The 27,406-nt window shown below is 47.3% G+C and overlaps 1 protein-coding gene across 1 annotated transcript in view; it reads right to left on the minus strand.

Moving 5' to 3' along the window:
• The window catches only part of LOC144768737 (integrin alpha-M-like), a 364,452-nt gene that overhangs the window by 177,107 nt on the left and 159,939 nt on the right, over positions 1–27,406 (minus strand). The window contains exon 13 of the mRNA XM_078652620.1: positions 21,954–22,094. Coding sequence (XP_078508746.1) covers positions 21,954–22,094 — 141 coding nt within the window. The remainder of the gene's footprint in view (positions 1–21,953; positions 22,095–27,406) is intronic.

Genomic DNA, 27,406 nt, shown 5'->3' on the forward strand with positions numbered 1-27,406 from the left:
AATAAATGTACTCTTACTTTTATAAAGCAAAGCACAGACTGGACAATCAATTCTTGAGTGTTATTGCTGCGCACCTGTAATGGTGATTACTAGCCTACACCACCTCCCTTGATTACGTCCAAGACTGCTCTTCAACGCTATCCTCTGAAAGTCAGGCGCTACAATTGGGTGTTTGGTTCCCAGTGAAGAACAAATGTAGTCATGTTATTTGTGCAGGCCTCACAGGTGCTGCCTCGTTTTCCAACAATGTTGATCAAAGGTCCAGTGGTTTTTAGCTCTAGAAGGTAGGGAGTACAAGTCATGGCATATAATGAAGAAATTAACATGCTTTCTAAGGAAAACGAGGGAGCTGTAATTTTTTGCCGGGAAGTCCAGAATTACTTAATGGTATTCGCAAGTAAGTTGCTCTGCACTCTTGTTTGGCAATGTCCTGACTTCATGAGGTGCTTCTGAAACCTGAAAGTAAGCACTCCACTTTCCTACCTTTACCACCTCAGGATATATGATTTCATTTGAATCAACTTCTTTGTTACAGACCGCTATATAAATAATACTGCCCTCACCTCTCAGCTATCTTCCTTTGGCCCTGATTATGAATAGCAGATTATGACTGGTTCAAACCAATCAGTTTTATAAGTGGTACGATGTCACTGGATCTGGAGTTAAAGAGTCATCAAATTCTGGACCTGGTGGTTCCAGGTCCACAAACTCCAGACCCGAGACTGCAGGGCTAGGAGACATTAGGACTGGTTTCCATGGGTGTGGATGCACACCCAGAGAAAATTCTGCATGTTCAGAGACTTAGGGCAGGAGCTCAAAATGGCCCTTGAACAACCTCTGCAACACCTAGCAAGTGCATACAATGCTCGCACAGTCAGATACAAACCAATATTCCTCCTCCTGTCTGTCCCAACCAAGCAGCAAGGTTGGGTGTGAGTGTACACTCGTCACATGCAGAGCGCCATGCCAAGGTCTGTGGCCGGGGCAGAGAGAGCCCCCATCCGACCCAACCTGCAAGTAGGAGACATTTCCTGTACCTCCTCCGGCCACTACTCAAGGAAGTACACCCCTAGGTGCAGGGTTAGTCTGGGGCTCAATGCAACCCTGCTACTTCTCCAAGGAAGGACAGCCAAGGGAACTGTCATTATATCTGAATGCAACTTCCGCCCTTAAAGCACAATGTAGGGGAGCACACAAAGTTTTCCCGAAGAAGGTGCCCAGCTCTTACTCAGAAGCCCTACAGTACCAGCTGAAATCGAAGATCCCAGCTCCGATGTCCATGCACTAAAAACATTCAAGGTTCTTATCAGGTCCTTTGTCTGTGTGCACTAGCCAGTCAGTTGCAACGTGTACAGATAGGAAGGAGGGTCATTTGGAATGGATGAAGGTGGAGAAGACTCATTGTAAAGGGCCATACAAGTAAATATAACAGATGAAAGATGGCTGTGACAGGACATACACCACAAAAATGTGGATGTTGCGTCTGCCCTTTTTTATTTAGGGGGCAGTAGAAGGCAATGCTCCCTTTCATGGGGACAGTACTGGATCTGCCACCATGAATACCAATCTGATGGATGTTTCCTGCCTAGAAATTGCATTGGATTGAGCACCCTTTTTAGGGTAGGTAGCTGAGCACCATGATTAGCAGCTGTTGCAGACCATCAGGTTTGACAATCGTGGAAAGTTCATGTTAGACTTGGGCCTTAGGGCAGGTTCACCCCTAATCTTTTTGCCTTTATTTGTGACCCTGTGTAGTGATTTTTGGGTCTTGGCGCACTTTTTCCCTGTGCCCCAGAGTAAAGTGCGTGCGTGTAGTATGGCTGGCCTGCTCTCCCATAGGAATGCATGGAGAATGTGTGTGTCCATGTTAGTTCCTGATGTGTGGGGAGTGCAGGCTCGAGTTTAGTATGTATGAACTCGTGAGAGCGAATGCTGCAAGATGGTATGTGCGGCTTGTATGTGTCTAGAAGGGAAGTGCTACTTCTGGACATTGATGTATGTGTGCAGTGAGGATAGTGGAGCGTGATTGGCTGGAGCTGGCTGGCATGCCAGGCTCCAGGAAGTCTGGATGGGTCTGCCCGGTGGTGAGTGTGAGATCAGCATGAGTGATGTGTGGGAGGAGTGCACCTGGGTCCTGGATGGGCTGGGTTTTTCCCCACACAATGCTGGCTCCGCCCCCCTGTGGTTTGTCTAACGACCCAAGCCTCCCCAGTGAATGAAAGGGGTGGTTGGGCCATCAAGGGTACTCCCAAGCCAGCTGCAACTGGTTTCTCCCCCACCCTGCACCCTGAGACAAAGGGATTTTACAGTATAAGAAGGGGCTGTGTCCCCATACAATTTGTCCTGTTCTTGGTTCTGCCTAGGATCTTGCCAGAGGGGGCTGTTGCTGCTGCAGGGGCCAAGAGGACCGCCACTTGGCTTGTCTCCCTGCCTGGAGACCCAGTGTGCTGGCTCTGGCCCTGCCTTGCCCCTCTGCCTGCTTCCAGACCCTGCTGGAGCTTTCCTGTGCCTGGAGGCACCCTGATTTTGATTTGTAGCGCTAGGAGCGCTTTCCTTATGCCCCAGCGCTCAATAGCGCTTTGCTTGTCTTCCTAAGCGCTGAGCGCGCCTCTCCTGTGCCCCTGAGCGCTTGGGAGCGCTTTATTGACCTTGCCGGTGCCCACCCGGCATTGCAGCTGAATTGCCGATTTCGCCGATTTATTGGCGTAGCGAGTGCCACCTCGCTTTATCTTATTAATTGAAGGCCGGTGCCACCCGGCATTGCCCCGTGGTATTTATTTGTTTACGAGCCGGTGCCCACCCGGCATTGTCCCGTGTTCACCGCCGCAGCCCGGGAGCCCTGAAAGCTGTTGCCGGGCCGCTGCCTAGAGCGACCCGGAAGTCCCGCCTCCTGACCCCCAGGGCCGCGCTGCCATTGGCGGCCCCGGCGGAAGTCAGGCGGAGGGAAAGGAGACGAGGCCAGGCGGGAGACCGAGGACGTCTGCTCCCGTGTCTGCGAGGCTCCCGAGTGAGGGGAGGAGCCCCGCGCTGCTCCAGCAGCGAGACACCCGGTGAGTGCCTGAAAGGAGGGAGAGGGGCCGCGGGACACATTGCCGGTGTCCGCCCCTCCCCCATAGCGCGACCTCGCGCTTGTAACTGTTTGGAGCCCCAAGGCTCCTGGGGGCATTACTGATTCCTGAGTCCCCCGTGAGGGACTCCAACTAGAGGGGCCATCCTTTGTTCCTTGAGCCCTGAGAGGCTCTCGTGCCCTATTTGTTTATGAGCCCCAGAAAGGCTCTTCATTGCCCACATCGTTTAGAGCCCTGAGAGAGGCTCTGGGGGCATATTCATTATTTAGAGCGCTGAGCTCTATTGGCACATTTTGCTTGGTGAGCCCCTGAGAGGCTCCTTGCCCATTTGGTCCTTGAGCCCTCCTGGCTCCAACGTTTGCCCAGTGCATATTTACAACTGTCCAGCACTTAGTGGACAGTTGCCACGTTTAGGCTTTGTGTTCTGTGCTGCCTGCGCAGACCTCCCTGACACTGAGACTCAGGGCATTCCGCCCCTTTCGAGGCCAGTTGGCCTGAGGGACCTTTTTGAGTAGTGTGCTTTGTGCACCCCGCGCATTGTAATTACTTGATATGTGCTTCTTGCGCAAAATGTTCTAACCTGTACCTTTTCTAAAAGTGACCTGCTTAGAGGATTGTTGGTGTCATTACCTTTGCTAAAAGTGACCTGCTTAGGTAATGCCTTGTTCTTTTATTTCCCTTTGCTAAAAGTGACCTGCTTAGAGGAATGTTGATGTTTTGATTGCCTTTGCTAAATGTTACTTGCCTAGGTGATTATTTTAGGTTTCCTTCCCTTTGCTAAATGTGACTTGCTTAGGTGATAGGTTTTCCTTCCATAGGTCCTGATGATAAGGTCCTAGCTCCCTGCGTGATTTCCCTACAGAGTCTAGGGTGGCGTAGGAAGTGATAGGTTTTCCTTCCATAGGTCCTGGTTCCCTGCGTGATTTCCCTACAGAGTTTAGGGTGGCGTAGGAGGTATTTTCCCTTTACCAGTAGTTACTGGTTGTATGCTACATTTTCTATTTCTGTGTTACAGTCATTGTATGTTTATGTGCTAAAGTGTTATACCTACAAGTATTATTTCTAACAAGTGCATACCCCTGACAGTGGTCCAGGTGGCCCTGTCCTGTACATAATCCCTTGTAAATCTTGCCCGTGCCTGTTGGCACATTGTAAAGTGTGTGTGTTATCTAATGTGTTTTTATTATTATAATACAAAGGCTATTTTTGATATAACCTTGTGTGGAGTTTCCTTTGTGGTGGGCCTTTGGTTGTTGTCGCTGGGGTGCGCGCGCAAACGCTTTACACATCGCCTCTGAGATTAGCCTTGCTGCTCGCGCCACGTTACCTAGAGGGTGAGCGGGGGTTATCTTGGGGTGTGACTCCCTAGCCCTGACTTAGAAATGGTGATCCCTGACTGACCTTGGCGCGAGCCTTGGCCGGCCAGAGGTCCCGTTTCTAACATTGGTGGCTAGCGGTGCGGATTGGACTTGCGTTTGCGTTGTACCACAGTGGCGACAGGCCACACTTCAAAACTCTGCAATTTTAGATAACCACATTTTTGGGATTATTGTTTTTAGGGAAGTTCAGTTTTGCTTCTCCTGAAAGGTGTCATTTGTATTTTGTCCAGTACCTTGTTCCCCGCCCTGCTCCCAGAGTTTGGTACCTGTGTCGCTAGTGGTCAGGTTGAGATAATCAGGGGTGGTAGAAACTGCCTTACCAGTCCGAGGGGAGGGTTGTGTGTGAATGAGTGGTGTGTTACACTGGACAGTGGAGTGCAAGTTCCCTGAGATAGGAATCTTGCTGAATTTTGTTAATTGTGTACTCCTGTGTAAGCTCAGACCCCCAGGTTCCCTGTGTCAAACTCTTCTTGAGAACGTCTGCCAAAATGGAGCCTGTTTTTGATCTCAGTGATCTAGTTTGGTACAGTATGCAGGAGTTGGAAAGGTTCTGTAGAGAGAGAGACATAGGGGTGGATGAGTCAGATACTGAGAACCAACTTAGGAACCACCTGATCCAATGGTATAAGGATCAAAGGGATCTTGAGCGCAGCGAGGAAAGGGACCAGGCCACATGCCATGAGGGTGGTGAGTCTGTGGGGAGCCCTGAAGATTCTGATGAAGAATGTGAGTTGGATGATGACAGTGGTTGGGCCCCAGCAGATAGTGAGGACCCCATAGGTAGGGAGTCCCTTGCTGGGCCCAGTGTCAGTACCAGCGCCCCATCCCTTGTCCTGTCCCCAGAAGAGTGGGAAGATAGGGAGAAAGAAAGGGAGCACCAGTTAGCGATGGAACAGCTCATGTTAGAGCATGCCCAGGCTATGGCGCAGCTAGAGATCGAAAGACTCTTAGCGCAGGAGAGGATAGAGGTGGAGAGAAGGGCCATCATCCGTGAGAGAGCAGCCCTAGAGGATAGACTCTTCCCTGCGCACAGTTGTAATTGTCTGGATTCCCCAGAGAGGGTGGAGTCCAGTGGTGGCAGCTTTTTAAATATAAGTGTAGACAGTCCCACTCTCAGTTCCCCGAGTATGGTGCCTGTTTCCCCAGAAGAGGAGTTAAGGTTGAGATTCAGGAATCTTAGAAAACTGCCTCACCAGTCTTGGGAAGATTTTGAGGACGAATGTTGTGGGACACTGTTTGATTGGGTAAAGGTTCACACGGAAGATGATTTTGACATCTTTTTTGATTTGATTGTCAAAGAGCACCTGCTCAGTTGTTGTTCACCAGGGTTGCGCACACACCTGTTGGGGTGTGGATTGTCTGGCGCATGTGAGCTGGCAGCGGAAGCAGAGCGATGGGACAGTGCGAGAGGTTCTTCTGAGTCACTAGTGAGTGATTCCAACAATAGTGGGTCAGGTGTCTTCCAGCCCAGTGTGGTGGAGGAGGGTGAGAGTAGCCCAGCTAGGTCCTTGGTTAGTGAGGAGGGTGTAGGGGCTGACTGCCTGTCTCAGTGGAGCGGGAGTGAGTGTGTGACCGAGAGTCCCCAGACGCCCGAAGCCTTGTCACAGAGTCTGGATGGTTCCTTTAGGGAACACCAGGAAGGGAACCTAGACTTGCCTGTTAGTTCACTTGAGGGAGATCTCCTAGTGGGTAGAGAACCTGGAGCATCTGTAAGCGGAGCTTCCATGGTTATAGAGTCTGGCAGTACTGCTCCAGTAGGGAGAGTACCGGAGTCCAGCGTGAGGAGTGATTGGGGGAGTTCCCCAGTGGAAGAACCAGTGGGTCAGGGACTACCCAGTGGGGCTAGGATCCCGTGTAGTGACCATGGTGACACCACTTCTGTGCTGGGGGATCTTTGCGCACTGTCAGGTGGACAGGAGGCGGGAGATCTGCGCCAGGCAGACAGTCACCCAACATATGTGTCATTTGCTAGCCTCAGGGGGATGGTGTGTGAGTCCCCAGAAGTCCTGGAATGCCAGGCATTGGTTCCACCAAAGGTTCTAGACCGGAGGTTGGAAGGCCAGGTTCAGGATCCGCCTGACCTGAAGGGTGGGACTACTGTAATCAGTGTCCTGACCAGTTCTTTCTCCAGAAGTACCGCCCCGGTTGGGAGGGAGCAGGACTCTGGAAGGGGGTGCAGAGGGTGGGAGAGCCCACCTCTGACCCCGGTACCACCTGAGGGGTTAAACCCTAGGTTGGGAGAATGTTGTTTAGAGGGAACCCCTCGCAGGAGGAGGAGGAACCCTAGGAGAAGAGGTAAGGGGAGGAGAGCCTTCCCTGAGACTCCTGGTCCACCTAAGGTTGTAGACCCTAGGCTGGAGAACCAGTGGAAGTCTAGCCCTGTCTTGCAGACAGGAAGAGTGGAGCATGGCTATTATGTGCCAGGGGTTACTACCCCCCACTTTGTGAGTAGGCAGGATCCAGTGGCACCTGGATGGCCTAGGGCCTGGTCCTGGTCGAGGGCAGCTGGAGAGTATCAGTGGGGTACCCCAGTTAGTCCCTACAGTAGTTTTAGAAGGAACCCTAGGGGTTCACCGTGGCGTAAAACAGGAGGGTGTCCCTGCAGTTGTGGGCCCGCGTCCTTGTTTTATCGCCCCAAGCAGGGAAGCCCATCACGGTGGTGATCGGTCTGCCCTGCGTTTTGGCTGGAAGGGGGTCGTGTTAGACTTGGGCCTTAGGGCAGGTTCACCCCTAATCTTTTTGCCTTTATTTGTGACCCTGTGTAGTGATTTTTGGGTCTTGGCGCACTTTTTCCCTGTGCCCCAGAGTAAAGTGCGTGCGTGTAGTATGGCTGGCCTGCTCTCCCATAGGAATGCATGGAGAATGTGTGTGTCCATGTTAGTTCCTGATGTGTGGGGAGTGCAGGCTCGAGTTTAGTATGTATGAACTCGTGAGAGCGAATGCTGCAAGATGGTATGTGCGGCTTGTATGTGTCTAGAAGGGAAGTGCTACTTCTGGACATTGATGTATGTGTGCAGTGAGGATAGTGGAGCGTGATTGGCTGGAGCTGGCTGGCATGCCAGGCTCCAGGAAGTCTGGATGGGTCTGCCCGGTGGTGAGTGTGAGATCAGCATGAGTGATGTGTGGGAGGAGTGCACCTGGGTCCTGGATGGGCTGGGTTTTTCCCCACACAATGCTGGCTCCGCCCCCCTGTGGTTTGTCTAACGACCCAAGCCTCCCCAGTGAATGAAAGGGGTGGTTGGGCCATCAAGGGTACTCCCAAGCCAGCTGCAACTGGTTTCTCCCCCACCCTGCACCCTGAGACAAAGGGATTTTACAGTATAAGAAGGGGCTGTGTCCCCATACAATTTGTCCTGTTCTTGGTTCTGCCTAGGATCTTGCCAGAGGGGGCTGTTGCTGCTGCAGGGGCCAAGAGGACCGCCACTTGGCTTGTCTCCCTGCCTGGAGACCCAGTGTGCTGGCTCTGGCCCTGCCTTGCCCCTCTGCCTGCTTCCAGACCCTGCTGGAGCTTTCCTGTGCCTGGAGGCACCCTGATTTTGATTTGTAGCGCTAGGAGCGCTTTCCTTATGCCCCAGCGCTCAATAGCGCTTTGCTTGTCTTCCTAAGCGCTGAGCGCGCCTCTCCTGTGCCCCTGAGCGCTTGGGAGCGCTTTATTGACCTTGCCGGTGCCCACCCGGCATTGCAGCTGAATTGCCGATTTCGCCGATTTATTGGCGTAGCGAGTGCCACCTCGCTTTATCTTATTAATTGAAGGCCGGTGCCACCCGGCATTGCCCCGTGGTATTTATTTGTTTACGAGCCGGTGCCCACCCGGCATTGTCCCGTGTTCACCGCCGCAGCCCGGGAGCCCTGAAAGCTGTTGCCGGGCCGCTGCCTAGTGTGACCCGGAAGTCCCGCCTCCTGACCCCCAGGGCCGCGCTGCCATTGGCGGCCCCGGCGGAAGTCAGGCGGAGGGAAAGGAGACGAGGCCAGGCGGGAGACCGAGGACGTCTGCTCCCGTGTCTGCGAGGCTCCCGAGTGAGGGGAGGAGCCCCGCGCTGCTCCAGCAGCGAGACACCCGGTGAGTGCCTGAAAGGAGGGAGAGGGGCCGCGGGACACATTGCCGGTGTCCGCCCCTCCCCCATAGCGCGACCTCGCGCTTGTAACTGTTTGGAGCCCCAAGGCTCCTGGGGGCATTACTGATTCCTGAGTCCCCCGTGAGGGACTCCAACTAGAGGGGCCATCCTTTGTTCCTTGAGCCCTGAGAGGCTCTCGTGCCCTATTTGTTTATGAGCCCCAGAAAGGCTCTTCATTGCCCACATCGTTTAGAGCCCTGAGAGAGGCTCTGGGGGCATATTCATTATTTAGAGCGCTGAGCTCTATTGGCACATTTTGCTTGGTGAGCCCCTGAGAGGCTCCTTGCCCATTTGGTCCTTGAGCCCTCCTGGCTCCAACGTTTGCCCAGTGCATATTTACAACTGTCCAGCACTTAGTGGACAGTTGCCACGTTTAGGCTTTGTGTTCTGTGCTGCCTGCGCAGACCTCCCTGACACTGAGACTCAGGGCATTCCGCCCCTTTCGAGGCCAGTTGGCCTGAGGGACCTTTTTGAGTAGTGTGCTTTGTGCACCCCGCGCATTGTAATTACTTGATATGTGCTTCTTGCGCAAAATGTTCTAACCTGTACCTTTTCTAAAAGTGACCTGCTTAGAGGATTGTTGGTGTCATTACCTTTGCTAAAAGTGACCTGCTTAGAGGAATGTTGATGTTTTGATTGCCTTTGCTAAATGTTACTTGCCTAGGTGATTATTTTAGGTTTCCTTCCCTTTGCTAAATGTGACTTGCTTAGGTGATAGGTTTTCCTTCCATAGGTCCTGATGATAAGGTCCTAGCTCCCTGCGTGATTTCCCTACAGAGTCTAGGGTGGCGTAGGAAGTGATAGGTTTTCCTTCCATAGGTCCTGGTTCCCTGCGTGATTTCCCTACAGAGTTTAGGGTGGCGTAGGAGGTATTTTCCCTTTACCAGTAGTTACTGGTTGTATGCTACATTTTCTATTTCTGTGTTACAGTCATTGTATGTTTATGTGCTAAAGTGTTATACCTACAAGTATTATTTCTAACAAGTGCATACCCCTGACAGTGGTCCAGGTGGCCCTGTCCTGTACATAATCCCTTGTAAATCTTGCCCGTGCCTGTTGGCACATTGTAAAGTGTGTGTGTTATCTAATGTGTTTTTATTATTATAATACAAAGGCTATTTTTGATATAACCTTGTGTGGAGTTTCCTTTGTGGTGGGCCTTTGGTTGTTGTCGCTGGGGTGCGCGCGCAAACGCTTTACACATCGCCTCTGAGATTAGCCTTGCTGCTCGCGCCACGTTACCTAGAGGGTGAGCGGGGGTTATCTTGGGGTGTGACTCCCTAGCCCTGACTTAGAAATGGTGATCCCTGACTGACCTTGGCGCGAGCCTTGGCCGGCCAGAGGTCCCGTTTCTAACAGTTCAAAAAATGACCTTGAAGTGCAGGGAGAAAACTACCACCATGTCAGGGGCATTTTAATGTGGATCCTCAAATTGTACCCTTGCTATGTGCACACTTTTTCCATTACCTGCATTTAGGCCCAAGGAGACAGTAACAATGGGCCAGAGTCACAAGAGGATATGGTGGCAAGCGGAAGAGTACTCAGGTCCGACACAGGTCCGGCACAGGCAAGGTGGAGTACAGTGACCATCCTTGCACAGACCTCCTATCCCTAAGGAATGTCACAATTCAGACAGAGTTATCCCTGGACATGACATGAAAAGACCGGCTGACATGACGGCAAATTCTAAATGCACGGCCCATTTCAAATGAGTGTGTGAAGGTATTTCCTCTGAAAAACAACGTTTAAGTCCTTACTTCATGATAAAACATTACAGCACCGTAGACTACAGCAATTAGTAAAACCACAGCATAAGCTGCATCAGCAAGATCCTTCAATAGTGTTTATCCAAAAAAGTAAAGCAAACAAATACCCAGTATAAACAATGAACGACAGACTGTCATTAAACCTACCCTGTGAACCGATTACCCATGTAGGCCAGCCGCCAATTACTGAAATGAGACTGGCAACCAACAAAAAGAAAATAATGAAGCAAATCCAAGACAGTGGCCATGAATAGGCCACCATCTTCTGGCAGACCTTCGAAAGGTGTGCAAATCAAAAGCATGTTTTTATTTCTTTTTTATTTATGCATTACTCTTTTATACTGTACATAGACCAAAAATATATTCAGGCGCTTCCCATGAAAACTGGGAACAATAGAATCATTGTGTTTCAGCAAACTAAAACAATGATCAGCAAAAGCGAAATAGAGAACTATTTGTTGGGGGCTGAGCCGTCTCCTAGACAGGATTACACGGATGTATGTTGTTACAACGCAGGTTGTAACAACGCATACCTTTACCACGCGGCCGCTGGAGGGCGCGGATTTAGGATTTTTATAATTTTATATTCCAACACCAGTCCCCGTGGATACTAGGGAAGGTGTTGGAATATAAATTTATAAAATTCCTTATCCCACAGCGCCCTCCAGCGCAAGTCGTGGTAACGACTTGCGTTGTAACGGCCGCGTGGTAAAGGTACCGCGTAGTAAAAAATTTGTGGTAAACGTTGTTTACCGGATTACACGGTACTATAAGCCAATTTAGTAACTGTGGAACGAGATGTGTTTTCAATTGCTTCCTAAAAATGAATGAGGATTTTTTCACTAGTTTTGAGGGCAATGTGTCCCATGATGTAGTGTAGGCTTTGGTTCAGGATTGTTTCAGTGTGCACCCAGTCCTAAATTTAGGAATCTCGACTCCAGGAGTATAGCTACGGGTTTTAGAATTGTTCGGAGACATAAGATATGGAAAGCACACCTACCAGGTGTGGAGTTTTTGTCTAGTGTATAGCCTTACAATGCAAACAGGATGAATTGGATTCTTGCCAGGATGGAAAGCCAAAGGAGTTCATGCAGTATTTTTGCTAGCTGTGCTGAGCAGCCTTGTCACTGAATGCAGTTTAACTTTTACTGGTGCAATAAATGTTTGGTGGGCTTCCTCCAGGTAGGCATTTCCAAGGTATAATCAAAATATCACTAGGGATGGGTGGAGCATGTGGAGTTTCACTTCATGGAATTCTACAGAGTTACCTAAAAACTCAGCGAGATTCTGCATAGTTCCACAAGCAGCGGAGTAAGGAATGTTGCGCTGCTTGCGCAGATTTTTAGTGCCTGGAGCTTGTCACGCACTGTAAAATTAGCAGGAACAGCACCACGTGGCGCATCAGAGTGCTGCTTATTTCTGCCACTCGAGTAGATTTTCTACTCGAGCAGCAGGTTTCTCAACTGTCAGCTGTTTCCAGGCCATGGGAAATGAGGTGGTGATTTCTTTCTGAGACATCTGAGACAAACACTTGCATGTTTAGCCACCTTGTTTATGCAAGGAATGAATGAGAAGGCTGGCTCAATCATGAATGTGACAGCTTTCATGAACAGAGCAAGGGATGGACTAGAGTAAGAGAAAGGGATACCCACCCTCCTAATCCATAAACACGATTACGCCCCATACCAATGCAGAAAGTTTAAGAACTTCTTATACTGGAGATGCCATGGACACAGATAAGAGTTTCAGAAAATGGTGATGATAGGGATTTTTGAGCATATGGGACCTGGTTAAGAAATCAGTGAGAACAGAATATCTGATTCTGGAAATACTAGCATATTGTGGGGTAGAGGTATTAGTTTACAGGTAGGAACAGAAGTACGAGGGTACTGGGAGGGGAAGAGGAACTTATATATAGATAGTGGTAGAGACCCTAGAATAAAGGCTGGAGTACAGATATAAAGGTGCTGTTTGTTGTAAATGTACTAGAATATAAGAAGGGGTACATCGATTAGGGTATAGACAGAAGATTTAGTGTAGTATTGGAGAAGTTGTTTGACTGTGGCATAGGTAGGGTTAGAGGTATATGCGTACAGTAGAAGCTGAAGCACAATGGCTAAGTATATGGTAGAGGCAAAAGAATATAGATAGGATATTGTCATTGTGATGCTGACAAGGGCAGCAGTTCTTGGGAACAAGTATGAACAGAGATAGTATTGTGTATCTAGGGGAGATATACGAGGGTATGTAGGAATTGATTATTAAAGTAAAGGAAAAGAGAAGACTCTAGGTATAGAGAAAAGAAGAGAGAGGTGTGGGTGTTCCTCCCAATCAGAAACAAAGACAAGGTAGTCAGGGAGGGGGACATGAGAACACCGCAGGCTCTCCCATAAATAAAATAACTGTGTCACCGTAGAACAAGTACATCAAGGGTTTTTTCCAACATTAAGATTATGCACCTGGATGTATTTGTTGTCCTGGAAAAGCATTCATGTAGAACATTTGCGGAATCAAATTATTAAAGAAAGGTTTGACAGAACATCTTTCCTGAAATTAATTTTTCTTTAGAATCACAAAAAGGTGTAGTGTTTGATATATTTCAAATCATTGTGAATCATATCTTCCAATATATACTCAAATGCTGTAATGTTTAATCCTTTGGGAATCTTAAAGCCACTTAGGTCCCCTTTGTGGTTTGATGTGCAAACACAAGATCTTAGTTTCTAATTTGTGAAGCATGGAGGTTTCTCTTCTTGAAATTAAAGTCTGCGCCCTCTAATTTCAGTCAGTGCATGACTTTTGAAACACTCCCTGAGACACAATTTCAGGTGGAACTAATGTGATGGCTTACTTAATCTGCTGAGAAGAAACATTATTGGATATGAAAAGATCTGTGAGATACCTTGTAATGGAGTTTATCTACAACAACTGTTCTTGAATACAGAGATACAGAGGAAAGGAAAAGAGGTACATTTCTGTAATCCTTCTGTGCTCTCTTTACTGCCCGCCCTCCCAAATACTACCTTTTATTGTACCCACAGCACTGTGAATCAGCAGTACAGACACTAGTTGCACTTCTCAAAACCAGAGTTGATAAGTGCCCCATCCAAATAAGCAGAACACTGGTAAACTCAATGGGTTGACCTAGTATTATTGAGTCGCACAATCAGAAAAATAACATCTGTACATTTTGTAATTCATCATCGAAAAATAGCTGATGCATGTACCACCAGAGAATGGTGAACTGCTTGGTTGTCTGTTCATGAGGTATATTTCAACTGGCAACTTTTAAAATATTGAGCAGATTTAGCCTCAATGCTGTACCAACGTTCCCACATTGCTAGGACAAGTAGGTCGGATGTATTAGCTGCTTAGTAGCTCTTTCCTAACTCATTTCTAACTTGCTTTTGATCTTGAGGTATTGGGTGGTTGGAGATGCCACCCCCGCTCAATGGTTTCTCCAAAGCTGTCCACAGCATACCAGCGCATGCAGTATCCGAAGTAGTAATCAAACCTACCAAAAATCCAACTTGGCAAATGTCAAACCAGCTGTACATTTAAGAGTGTGCAAGACAACACAGTCACTCCTATTTAGTGCTCAAAGAAAATGAAACGTGTGGTTCCTTGAATGTAAACAGTGGAAGGATACAAGTCATCCAATCAAAACAATGGTAAAGAAGCTGCGCACCATGGGAGAGGAAACACAAGAGGTGGAGGGAAAGCCACTGAGTAAAAAGAAAGCAAATGAGATTCAAATGGCTAGACCAAAGCCCATTTTCAGAATCGGTATTGGCTAAAAGCTGTCTTTTAGTGAGACTTAAAGAATTACATAAGTACCATCTGCCCACATCGACAGTCTCCCACGTCTTTGATCTTTGGGGGGGAAAGTGGTGTTTGTGAATATGGAGCAACTCCAGAAATGCTATTTGTATCCCTATTAGATTTTTGTGATTCTGCAGAACATTGTGTGACCAACTGTCCTATTTTTGAATACGGTCCTGCCACCGTAGGCAAGAGGTATGGCGCCGCGGCCAGGGCGACTGACGCTGGAATCTGGGGCCCACGGTTCGATCACCAGCAGCAGGTCAGCCCAGCCCCATGTGATCTTCCCGATGGCCCCTGCGCCGGGATGCCTCCGGGTAACTGTTTGCGCTTTACAAATACTGGATTTACATTTTACATGAACATTTTACCGTATTCAATAGCTTCAACTCCATGTCAATGTCAACGTTTTTGGGAGAAAAGGTAATGCATGTCAAAGATAGTTATATTGTGGGTACTAGAAATGTCACCCTCTTTCAAGGTAGCTTACTAAGACCCTCAATTTTATACCAATACCTAAGGTGTCCAGACATCCTGGATTTGCCTGGACAGTCCCGGTTTTTGAAACAAATACATGTTCCAGTATTGTAGAGGGTCGGGTGAACGTGCAGATTAAGCACACTGTTGTGCAGGGTCAGGTTTCAATCGGTGCTCTCATCACACCAGGGACACAACTTAATTTACTTACAGTCTCCTAATGTACTGCCTGTCCTCATTCAAGCATCACAGCCAAACCTAATGAGGGGGAATCAACCCGGCAGCTGTAAGCCAAGGTCGGGCTCACCGGCTTCCTGACCCGGGAGATCTTCACAGCAAAGGATGGATAGTTTCATTATATATATATGAAGCCCTCCCTAAGATGTCACGATAGGACATTTAATCATTTTTCAATCAAAAACGGGTTTAAAGTGATGTAGTATGCGGTGGCGCCTGCGTGGGTGTACATATGTGTGCGGCAAATGTCAGTTGGAGACGGTGCCACAGGCGGGGGGATAACCCTGAACCCCAAGGTAGACACAAGGCCTCTGAACAATTGATACAGGTGGGCAGTGCACACTTAATTTTATGTCTGCAGGGCAAGTGCTGCGAGTCTAGAGTGGAGATATACAGATACACTACAATCACTGTAATCCAATGTTGCGTTTGTTCTCTGTTTAATGCAGATCAGATGCCCAGCCAACACGTGTTTCGTCAGGGTATTGAACCCACCACTTCTTGAGGGCTGTTGGACAGATGGGCTGAATGGAGATCTATTTCTCCGCTGGTTGTACTTCCGTCCTGGCGGCAGTGGGTGAGTATCTCCAAGGGAATGGACATCAATGTGTGGGGTGGTAAGTACCACCAATGAGTACACTGGTTGTGCGTGCGACTTCAGAGCAGCGAGTACACTGAGGAAATCCTTTGACCTGAAAGCAGCATCAGGATTGGCCTGAGCACTGTCAATATGCGCTACCAGGTAGACTGGGAGCCTGTGCCTTCTCTTCCCAGCCTCAGCAACACAGCCCAACACTTCCGCACCAGCAGTGTCATCCCCATGGACCCACCCCAAGACTTGTCAGAGTCCTGGGGGCGGGTCCAGGGAGATTACAATAAACAATAATAAACAATAATAAAATGGGTTTAAAACCTGTTTTATTATCGTTTTATTTATGTCAGGGTAGAGGTCAGAGTTACGGCATTTGTGGTGCTCCTCAGTCCTAATAGAGGGGCTGCAGCTGCTCTCTCAAAACATGCCTTTCTTCTGTAGTCACTTGCATGAAAGACAGCTGTCTTCAACTGAATTCCCCAAAAACTGAGATCCTTATGTTTGGCTCCTTCCCTCTTTATGGTCTCATTCTAAGTGGCTGTCTGAACTAGGTTCGCCTTCAGCCCAAACCTCTGTTGTCAGGCATCTGGGGGTCAATTTCTTTACAGATCATACCTTTAACTCAATTTTAGTTGTTGTTTCCTGATGCTTCGCACTTCTGCATCCCTTAAGAACAAGTATGGCTAGCCTTCCCTTTGACACTTTTAGGACGAATGCAGAAGCCAGACTCTTTTTTCAACATTTCCCATCCCCACTTAATCTCCAAGCACTTAAGGGACGTTCATTGACTTCATGTTAAGAAACTAATTAAATTAAAAACCTTTCTAATTACCCACAGAGCATTCTACAAGAAAGTGCATGCCTCTCTTTAGGACTGGTTTATCTCTTGCTGCCCCACTTGTACTCTAAGATCTTCTTATGCCAGACTCATAAAAACTCCTAGATATTTTCATGCCACAAAAGGTTCACATTTTTTTGCTCACTACTATGCAAAACTCTGGACCAAAGGTTCACCTGATTTAGACCAGCCGTCTTCAGTGTAATGCTTTTGTAAGATGTTAAAAACGTTTTCAATCACTGTTGTCTGAATCCTCAGCTAGCCCTGGCTCAGTCTTACAGCCCTGGATCACTCATTTATGGAAATCTATTTCCTCTTTATAAATCATCTCATTGATTTATTCCACCCACATATCCTTAGATCCTTAAAATAATCCTTAAGTCATTAAGGTAATGCATGCCATCTATGTTGTGCAAGTATACTACTTGGGAGTATATGAATCTGCCCAAAAATCGAACAGGATGTACATGCAGGAGCATAATGTGTATTGTGTGCTTCATGCAGCTGATGCATTTATTCTGAATTGCAGAGTAAATCAGTAATCATTTCCACACCCGCAAACTACCATTACCCTCGGGTGTAATATTTACCAGGTGTTTTAGTTATCACCTGGTCAGAGTTAAGGCATTTGTGAATAAGACCTAACGTGCTCTTTGATATTTTACAGCCCCATTGTCATAAGTTTCATATTTTTGGGGAACTTTACCCCTGACATTTTTTCTGTGTCTGGGGGCATATCTTGCCAATTAGTTCTACTCAGTTTGAGGCATATTTGCTAATATTTTGCACAACGCAACACAACCCAGGAAGACAACTTGCTATTTTGCGCAAAAGGGAGAGGCACAAATGCACCATAAATACTAAGATATGGCATATTCCTGCTCTCCTTCTGCACTGACCCACTTGTTGCTGCCAAGAGCCAACGCAGACACCCTTGCGCCATGGTGCTGGGGCGCCTGCATTACAATCAGTATTGTTTCTGTGCAGGCAGGGATACCTTCCTGCACAAAAGAGATCCTCTGCGGTTTTTTTCATTTTTCTATGTGGGTTGCAGAATGCAGCACATGTAGAAAGAAGAAATAATGAAGAGAAATAAACATATTTTTCCTCGTTACACCTCTCCTGGCCTCAACTTGCCCTCTCTTGCGTTAATCCAGATTTACTATACAACGCAGAGCCACGCATACTAAATCTCACTTAAAGACTTGTGTTGTGTTTGGACAACCTTGCATGATGCAGGGGCAATGCAAGCCATTGAGAAGTCTGGCTGTTTATGAAGTGAGTATGCCTCTGGCTCTTTCGACATATTCAGCGCCTGATAAACAAAAGGGGCACATTTGGAACCATCAACTACTACTTAATCGAGTTTACATGTTATGTTATGTTAAATTGGCTCTTCTATAGCGCATGGCTACTCGGAGGAGTGTCCCGGCGCTTTGGCGAAGAGTGAAACAAGGAGAGGTACAGCATAACAGAGCTCCAAAAAAGACACAGATTACAGAGTGAAAAGCCAGGTCTTTAGCTCCTTTCTAAAGGCTAACAGATTGGTCATCAGTCTTAAGGATCGAGGGAGATCGTTCCAGCACCGAGGCGCAAGGTACCGAAAGGAGCGACCTCCGATTCGAGAGCGCCTGATGGAAGGAACCACGGCTTTGGCCTCGAAGGCAGACCTGAGAGCTCTTCTGGGGACATAGAAGGCTATCCGCTTACGGAGATAGTTAGGACCAATTCGGTGGAGCGCCTTAAAAGCCAGAGTCAAGGTCTTAAACGTGACTCTCTTGGCAATCGGAAGCCAATGGAGTTGCTCCAAAAGCTCCGAGGCCCGCGCCCTCCGGGGCAGTCCAAAGATGGCTCTGGCCGCCGAGTTCTGCACAACCTGCAGACGGGCCATCAGATATTTAGGAAGCCCCAAATAGAGAGCATTCACGTAATCGAGGCGTGATCCTATCAGGGCCTGCACCGTAATTCTTTTGTGGTGAAAGGACAGCAAAGGGAGAAATTTCCGTAGCATCTTGAGGATGCCGAAACATTTCCCCGTCAGCCCGATGATCTGAGGTCTCAGGGAAAGGTCGACATCGCACAAGAAGCCAAGATTCTTCGCCTTTACTGAAACCGTGCTAGGTGGAGACATATCACTCGGCCACCATGACTTCCAGGCCGGGTCGGGAGGGCAGCCGAAGAAGAGCAACTCAGACTTGTCTGAGTTGCACTTCAGACTGTGTCCCTGAAACCACTCAAAGACGGCCTCAAGGCAATCCTGAATCCGCCCGCCGTCGAAATCTTCCCCCTTGCCACACGAGAAAAGAAGCTGGGTATCATCCGCGTAGGAGATGATCTGGGCACCAAAAGACTCCGCCACCGCCGCAAGAGGGGCCATATAGATATTGAAAAGGGTGGGGCTCAGGATGGACCCCTGAGGAACCCCCACCTCGAGCGGCGGCATTTCGGCGGAGAACGGAGGTGCCCAGACCACTTGCCGGCGGTTGGTCAGAAACGACTTAAACCAATTCATGACATATACTTCAGTATGGAAAGCCAAGTAATAGATTAATCACTGCTATTTGACCTGGATTTACCAGGAATTCAATTATAATGATGCTAGTTGTTGGTCAAAGACGCTTTGAAAATGGCTCAAGCAACTCAAAGTTAATTCCTGAGTCCATGGATTTAAACCTTGTTTGAAACCTGTGAATATAATCAATGGGATCTGGTATATCTTTGAGATACAACACAATGTTCCTAAAATGCTCTAGAGAAACCTTTTCTAAATTCTTTCACCAAATTTGTACCCACCATATTCTTTCACAAATCAATAAGGCATCAATAGTTCAAAACCTGGGGTCTGTGGGGATTTGAGAAGGATTGCATTGGCTTCTGGTAGGATACAGTATCCTCACAGCCAAAATAAGTGTTAATGGGCTCCACTCACAATGAGTGAATATTAGTAGAGGCACGAGGCAGGGATGCCCACTAGCTCCCTTCCTCTTTGCCCCTACTCTGGACCGCTGGTCAAGTGCATTCAGACTAATCCCCATACTAAGGGAATCAAATTTGGGACCTGAGAAAGAAAACTGCGCTTTTTTGCAGAAGGCATGTTGCTTTTGGCGGCATACTCCTTGGGTTCTTTTCCCCATGTGTTGGAGGAACTTGCAACTCATCAAAAGGTCTAAGGATTTATAATCAATGTTTCCATGACAGTAAATCTAAAAATCCCACCTCCCAAAACAGTATTTTATCGAATATAGAAATTACCCCAATACGATGTGCAGTCAATATAATCAACTACCTTGGGCTTGCTTTGGTCCCCGATCTGTCCAAAACCAAGGCAATCTATCTCCAACAACTTAAAAGAGGGGTGTAAACTAAACGCAATAGCTGGAATTATAAGACACTCTCATTATTAGGCAGCATAACAGTGTATATAAAATCTATTCTTCCTAAAGATTCTCAAATTTTTTTTCAAACACTGACATTCCACATTCCCAGAATTGTCGAAAAATAATTAGTCACCATGAGACAATGCTTTTTTTTTTTTTTTTTTTTGAGACAATGCTTGTTGGGTTTCAAACTAGTGAAGGTTGGGGGTCCCTGCCTTTCTCCATTACTATGCAGCAGTCCACCTTTGATTTCTGAGCTATTGGACACAGCGGATGACCGAGAAGGGATGGTGTATGATGGAACACAATGTTGACAGTGCTACCTTGGGAACTGCCTTGCGGGCGGCTGGTTTCTTAGGGCAAAAGGGCCTACCCCCCTTCTGAATTCCTACCTCCTACTTTATTTTTCAATATTTGCAGGTACTGACCTTTTTAGACCTTCTGGCCTTTGATCTGTGCAAGGGTCAGGATTATGCGCTAATGAGCATGTGTCTGTCATTGCAGGTTTCAAGGGCTTACCTGAATTCAATCCTGACCCTATGTTCCCTGTAATGCTGTAAGGCCACTGCCTCTTATGATGTACTACTGCCTTGCTGATTGAAAACAGCCTGGGTGTTTTCAGCTTAAGCACTGGGTTTCACAAGGATGTTTCTCAATCAGCGACGGTGCACGGCACCCCACCCATTTCCAAACTTTTCACAGGGTGGGGTGGGACAAGCAGCCTCCAAGGCCCAACCGTATCCTGGGAGGAGTTGGGAAATGTGTGAGATGCACACAAGCCTGGCTGTTCACAATGGTTTTCATTTTCTGATGCAGGGAGTCTCACAGGTGAGGTCTAGGTGAAGACAATCTGCCATAATGTGGTAAGCCTTGACCCCTTGGTCACTTGCTCCTGTCATCCATTACTGCCGGGTGGGAGGCAGCCACACATTCAAAAGTTGTTGATTTCATTATTTGGGACTAGATTGTTCCCTCAAATATTTTGAATGCAACAAACGCCTGTGCCTCCCCATGAGAGGCGTAAGGGAGACACAACGAGGAGAAATACCTTTATTTCTCAACGGTTTTTCCTTTTTCTATATGTGCTGCATTCTGAAGCACACATAGAAATAGGAAAACACTTCTCGTGATTGTTTTTGTGCAGGAATGTGTCCCTTCCGGCACAAAACAATCATCCCCACAATGCTTTCCTTTCATACGTGTAATGAAAACCAGCCAGGAAAACTAATATTCCTTCCATATTAGGGGGTTCTTATGCACCAGTCACTTGAACAAAAATAGTAAGGGAGAAAAAGCAGCTGGAAGTATTTGATAGGTTCTTAGGACTATAAGGGAATACATTTTTCACGTGAGAACGATAAAGAAGTGTTTTGGTCTGGCAAAATATTGCAGCCACTGCATAGAGGATTGTGGATCTGAAGATGTTTTGGCAAGTTCTTGCTTGCAATGTCTCTCTTGAAGGATGGTATAATTTATGTTACCTGCTTAAAAACATTTTTCTGTGTTTATTCGATTTTTATGAACCCCAAATAAAATAGTTAATGATAGAACATACTGCAGTTCGGTGTTCTGTCGTATGATAAAAAGGAGTCCAAAGACTGATTAGCACATTAAAGAAATAAGGCCCGGGGACTTCTTTATGCGGAAACTGCCTGACCTTGCAACAGGGAGGCAGTCATTGGAGCTCTGGGCTGGCGGGAGAGGGGGCCGTCCTGCTGGTGGTCCTGGACTCTCCTGCCCTACCCTAGTAGCCGGTGCTTGGATGAAGCAACATGGTATCTCATATGGACGAAGTGGTAAGGGGTTGGGTTGTGACCTGCTGGTACAACTCGCCTCGAGTGGATCTAGAGCTGACGAATTGTAAATACATGGTAACATGTGGCGCAGATGGATACTGCGCCTCCTTATGTTCAGTAATGGTATTAAGTGGTAAGGGGTTGGGTTGTGTCCTGCTGGTACAACACGCCTCGAGGGGATCTAGAGCTGACGAAATTGTAAATACATGGTAACCTGTGTATTACTCTATCACCCCCGTGTCCTTGTAAAGCGCTCTGATATCTGAAAAGATCTTGTTCGCGCTATATAAAACTTTCAAAATAAAATAAATAAATAAATAAACTACTGGATTGTGTAATGCTTGTTTTTGTTAATTTCCAATCAAAGTACCTCCCAACAATAACCCTTTGTTGACTGGGTGAGGCAGTGTTATCAAACAGGCATGATTTGACGCTAAAATCTTTAAAGGGACATTCCACATACATACTTTGGTGTCAGTGACCTACCTCTGGTGATATGGGGCAGACATGCACAATGCCCCCGGTCGTGGGTCTGTGGTACATTGGGGCACCAATAAGAACCAGATCTGTGTTGGAATCTCGGTCTAGGTCCACAGTGCACAGTTCTGCTCCAAAGTATGATCCAATCTGAAACACAGAGGATGTGAAAGAGTTTAGTGCACGAGATATTAAAAGTGCACCTTGCTTCACAGGAGTCCCAATCCTTTGTAATGAACACACACATAACAGTTGGACAGGGACACAAAGGGTACAATGAAAACAAAATAAGTGTGCATACAACTGGTAATACGAGCTTTAGTTTATGTTGGCATATTTGCTGTTAGATTGGTCTATTTACACAGTATTACCAAACAAACACAATCTGTTTTTGCTCCATAACAAAGATGCCCATACAATTATAGCTCGCTAGCTGTCAGTAACACAGAACTCTAGTAAATGCCATGGTAAAAAGCACTCCATTTTTGAGAGCTACGGATCTACAATTTATGCTATTAGTAGCAGGGGCTGCTTCCCCGTAATGGCAGATGAGTGTCGCCCCACAGTCCGTGCCAGCAGACAATAAATAAAATTATATGAACGCAATGTTATTATCATTTTATTTATGCTGTCTGAGCCCAATACAAAAATATAGGGTGGGCCGAGCATGGAAGGGAGGAGTAAAGTGCACTCATAAGTGTGCATGTGTGTTTGGCCGGCTGTCAGAGACCGACCAAACACGAATGCACTTATGTTTCTCCAACCAGGCTGTGTTATTCAGCTGAGCTGGAGAAATAGCACAGATTCCAATGCACCATCTGAGCGGCAAACAAAACCGCTCAGACCAATCCTGGCACTGCTCTCATGTGAGAGCAGTTCCTGGATTGGATACGGAGCCTGTGCTCGGAGGGCCCATTCCGTTCTGGCCATCGGTCACCGAGAGAAGCAGCGATGCGGGCATCAACTGGAGCAGACCGGAGCACTGCAGCAGGTACGTCTTTTTTAAAAATTATTATTCTTTTTTTTCTCCCCCAACCCGATGCCCTCTCCACCCGCGGCCGCCCTACCACTTTAGGTCAAGCACAAGGACAATGCAAAGGCTTCAGTAATATTTACAAAACCACGCAAGGCCTGATTTGTGTGGCCTTGCATGACTTTGTAAAGAAATCTAACCCAAGGCAGCTGCTTGTGCTGCGCCATGTTAAATTTCTGAGTCTGTCCAAGATGTTTATTGAAATTACTTTTGCAAGCCAGAAGTGCTGGCACGATCACACATTCCATTAACTGCGCTATTACAGCTTAGCTTAGTAGCGTACATTGCACAAACTATAGATCACTATAAATGACGCTTTGCTGCGTCACTGATATTTCTCACTTAATTGAACAATTTGGGCTGCAACAAGTGCTTTGATGTATGTGTGTCAAATCTAAAGAAGTGAAACCAAAATTCTCCCAAAGCCCTCTGAGATGTCAGAAGCAACTGGCAAAATTAAAGCAGCTAAAGAAATGAAAGTGATGAGGAAGGCAACCAATAGTAAATAATCATTAGGTTCTAAGTCCTTTTTCGATTTTATTAAGGAGCAATAGATTTTGTGGTAAAAGTGGGTGCGCTAACTAAGGCGAGACCTAAAAATGCTCTCCATCACCACTTCCCATCAGGCCCAGACTCTTTGCCCCCACTAGATTCCTCCTTCCTATCCACAAATTTAAAAAAAATATCTGGTGTCTTGCCATTTTTTCCCACCTTTTTCTGACCGCCCATTTATCCTTCATATAAAATATTTGAAAAAAAAGTCATATATAGGGTGTCCACTTCTTAGTTTCAACCAAACAAGAAACAACAGAAACCTTCCAGGTTGCAATCTGCCATTCTCTGCTGAAACGTTAAAACGCCAATTCACACACTAAATAGCAGAATTACCATATCTATTCTCAAAGTGGCCTCACATGTGATATTAACTATAATATAGTTACTTTCGGTAACCCCTTATCTGGTAGAGACTCTATCTAGCTGTAGATTCCTTACCTTGGAATTCTTCATGAGCAGTACCTCCTGCATAGCAGAAGGTGGCATTATTTTGCTCACAGTGGCGTCGTCGGCATTGTCTTTGCCGGAAGTGACATGCATAGTGCACTACTAGTCTCCAGAGCACGCTGCCATCAGTTTCTTTTCTTGACTTTCCATGCCAGGACTGCAGAGCCATGAAAAACACTGACCACTGGTTTGAAAAACTAGGGTCCTGAAAGAGGTGCAGCCCTGTCCCCAGAAATCAGTTTGCAGCTTGGGAGGATTTGTGGGTCGGTAAGGAACCTGAAGTCAGATAGCATCTCTACCAGATAAGACATTACTGAAGGTAAGTAACTTGTGCACCTGACTTCTAGCCGCAAATTCCTTACCTTGGATTACATACCCAAGCAATACCTTCCCAGAGGTCGGTCTGCAAAACAATTTCACACCAAAAAGTCCTGCAGGAATCAAATGGATAAAGAGTCCAATCCGACAGACCTGATCATTCAGGCAGTAGTGTTTTTTGAAAATGTGCAGGAAGGCCTGGTTACTGCCTGACAGATGTCCAGGACCGAAATTCCACATGTTAATGCAATGATCGCAGCCTTGGCTTTGGTGGAATCAGCACGCAATACCTCAGGAGGTTGCTTGTTGGCCAATGCACAGCAGATTTTAAAGAACGCAATCCATTTTGAGATGGTTCATTTCTGCACAGCCTTTCCCTTATTCACTTCGGCATACCACATAAAAAGTTGGTCATCCACCTGGAACTCTTTGGTGCAGTCAAGGTAGAACTGCAATGCTCTTTTTGGGTTTACTTGTGGAGTTAATCCTCCTTCTTAGAGGGATGTGGCAGAGCGTAAAAGGTAGGCAGGGTGATGGACTGGCCTACAAGAAAGGGAGTAACAACTTTCGACAGGAAGAAAGCTAGTGTGCGCAGAACGAGCTTGTCTGAGAAGATGCTCAGGTATGGAGGCTTAGATGACAAAGCGTGAATCTCACTGACCCACCGGGCAGATGTTACTGCCACTACAAAAAACATCTTGATGGTAAGGAGCCCTAGAGGACAGTTGTGTAGTGGCTCAAAGGAAGTGCACATCAGAAAGTTGAGTACTACATTCAGGTCCCACTGAGGCATGATTAAGGGTGAAGGTGGAAACATGTGTTGCAGACCTTTTAAAAACCTATTCACAACAGGGGATTGGAATAGGGAGGCTAATCTGGCAACTAAAGAATGACTGAGATAGCAGAAAGATAGTCCTTTAAGGTACCCAAAACAGAGCCTTGCTGGGCAAGAGAAAGGATAAATAGAAGGACCTGAGAGAGGGGAGCAGAATGAGGTTTCAACCTGTCTCTCTGCACACCATGCCACAAAGTTGATACAACAGCAGGCGTAAACTTTCTTGGCAGAGAGATGTTTGGCTGGTAAGATAACATTGCAGACTTTGGGCAGGAGGTCGAATACTGACAACACTTGCTGCTCAATCTCTCCGTTAAAACGTAGAGCATTTACAGGTTTGGTTTGTGAACCCTATCCTGCTGCTGTGATGGACGATCTTCCTGAAGGGGCAGCCTGATCGGAGGACCGATGGCCATGCTCAACAGCTCGGGATAATAATCTTTCCAAACCCAGTCTGGAGCCATAATGATGCCCTGGGCCGTTCATTCCTAATCTTCTTGAGAACTCTGGGCAGGAGTGGCATGGGAAGAAAGGTATAGAGGACGCCTGGGCTCCACTGAAGACGAAAAGCATCTATGAGAGAGAGACGCCTTCAAACCACAAGTATGCAAAACTGCAGACATTGCTCATTCTCAGAGGTGGCCAACAGATTCAATAAAGGCACTACCCATACTTGAAAGAGACCTTGCACCACCTCTGGATGAAGAAGCCATTTGTGATCTGCTAGGCATATTTGCCTGAGTTTGTCCTCCCTGGTGTTCGGAGAACCCGCCAGGAGTTGAACCACTAGGAACATTCCCTGCTGCTCCAGCTATATCCAGAATCACAGGGCCTCCTGAGAAAGGGTCCACAACCCCACTGTTCCCTGTTTGTTGCATTACCACATTGTAGTGGTGTTGTCCACATTAGCCTTCCCTTGATGGAGGGTAGAAAGGTGTCCAATGACAGTTGAATCACCCAAATTTCCAGTAGATTGAGTTGGAGTCCAGATTCTGTCGGAGGCCAGAGGCCTCTGATTTCTACCTCTCCCAGATGGCCACCCCATCGCAAGAGTACTGCATCAGTCACTACTGTTAGCTCTGGTTGGGGGAAGTGAGAGGGTTCTATTGCTGACCCAGTCGCTGTTCCTCTGCCACCACTGCAGATCTTTTGCAGTCCCTTCAAGATCTGGACCATGTTGGAGCGATCAACCTGATGATGCACCCACTGGAACTTTAGATTTCACTGCAGAGCCCGTAAATGCCAGCAGGTATGTATCACAAGCAGGATACAGGAGGAAATGAGGCCCAGCAGCCTTAACAAGAACCAGGATGAAGGCTGAATCATTGGTATAATAGCTTGAATATCCTGAACTCCCCGTTTGGGAGGAAAAGCCCAAAACTGCATTGTGTCCAGAAAGGCTCAGATGAAAGGTAGCATCTGAGACGGAGTCAGGTGTGACTTTGGCATGTTGATAGTGAACCCCAGCAAGTTCTGGAGGACCACCATAGTCTGAGGGTGGGAGACAACTGCCTGGGATGAACCTGCCTTTAGCACCATTGAGATAGTGGAAGACTGGCACCTGTTATCTCCCCAGATGAACTGCAACCACCCATATCACCTTGGTGAACACCTGAGGGGCGCTGATACGGCCAAAAGGGAGCACAGCTACTGAAAGTACTCGTGGCCTACCTTGAATCACAGGTAACGTCTGTGGGCAAGCAGGACGGAGGAGCGAAAATATGCAACCTACAAGTCCAATCCTATCATCCAGTCTCCCGGGTACAGGGCAGACAGGATTTGAGCGAGCATGAGCATTTCTTTTCTTGAGGAAGAAAATCGGAGGGTGCAGGTCTAGAATGAGGCAAAGGCCTCCATCCTTTTTGAGTACCGGAAAGTAGTGGGAATAACAACCATGACCTACTTCTGGCATCAGCACCTTCTCTATGGCTCTCTTGGCCAAGAAAGCCACCACTTCCTGTCAGAGTAAGGAAAGATAGTCCTCCATTAGCTTGGCACAAGTGAGTGGCATGGGTGAAAGATTAGTCAAAAGGGGAGGGAATAGCCCCTTCGGACATTCTGAAGGATCCAGTGGTCTAATGTTATCGACCTCCAGTGGGACAGGAGATGCCATATTCTGCCTCCCACTGGGTGCCCATGATGGTTTGAGGGTGAGGTAAAGGGGTTTTGAGACTGCGACTTCCGTGGGTGGTGGTCTGGCCCGACCTCTGGCTGCTTAACCTTGGCCATGCAGAGGCTGTGAAGCTAGCGCACTGTGTTGGCTGGTTGAGAAAA

This window comes from Lissotriton helveticus, chromosome 7, assembly GCF_964261635.1.
Source record: "Lissotriton helveticus chromosome 7, aLisHel1.1, whole genome shotgun sequence".
Taxonomy (NCBI): Eukaryota; Metazoa; Chordata; class Amphibia; order Caudata; family Salamandridae; genus Lissotriton; species Lissotriton helveticus.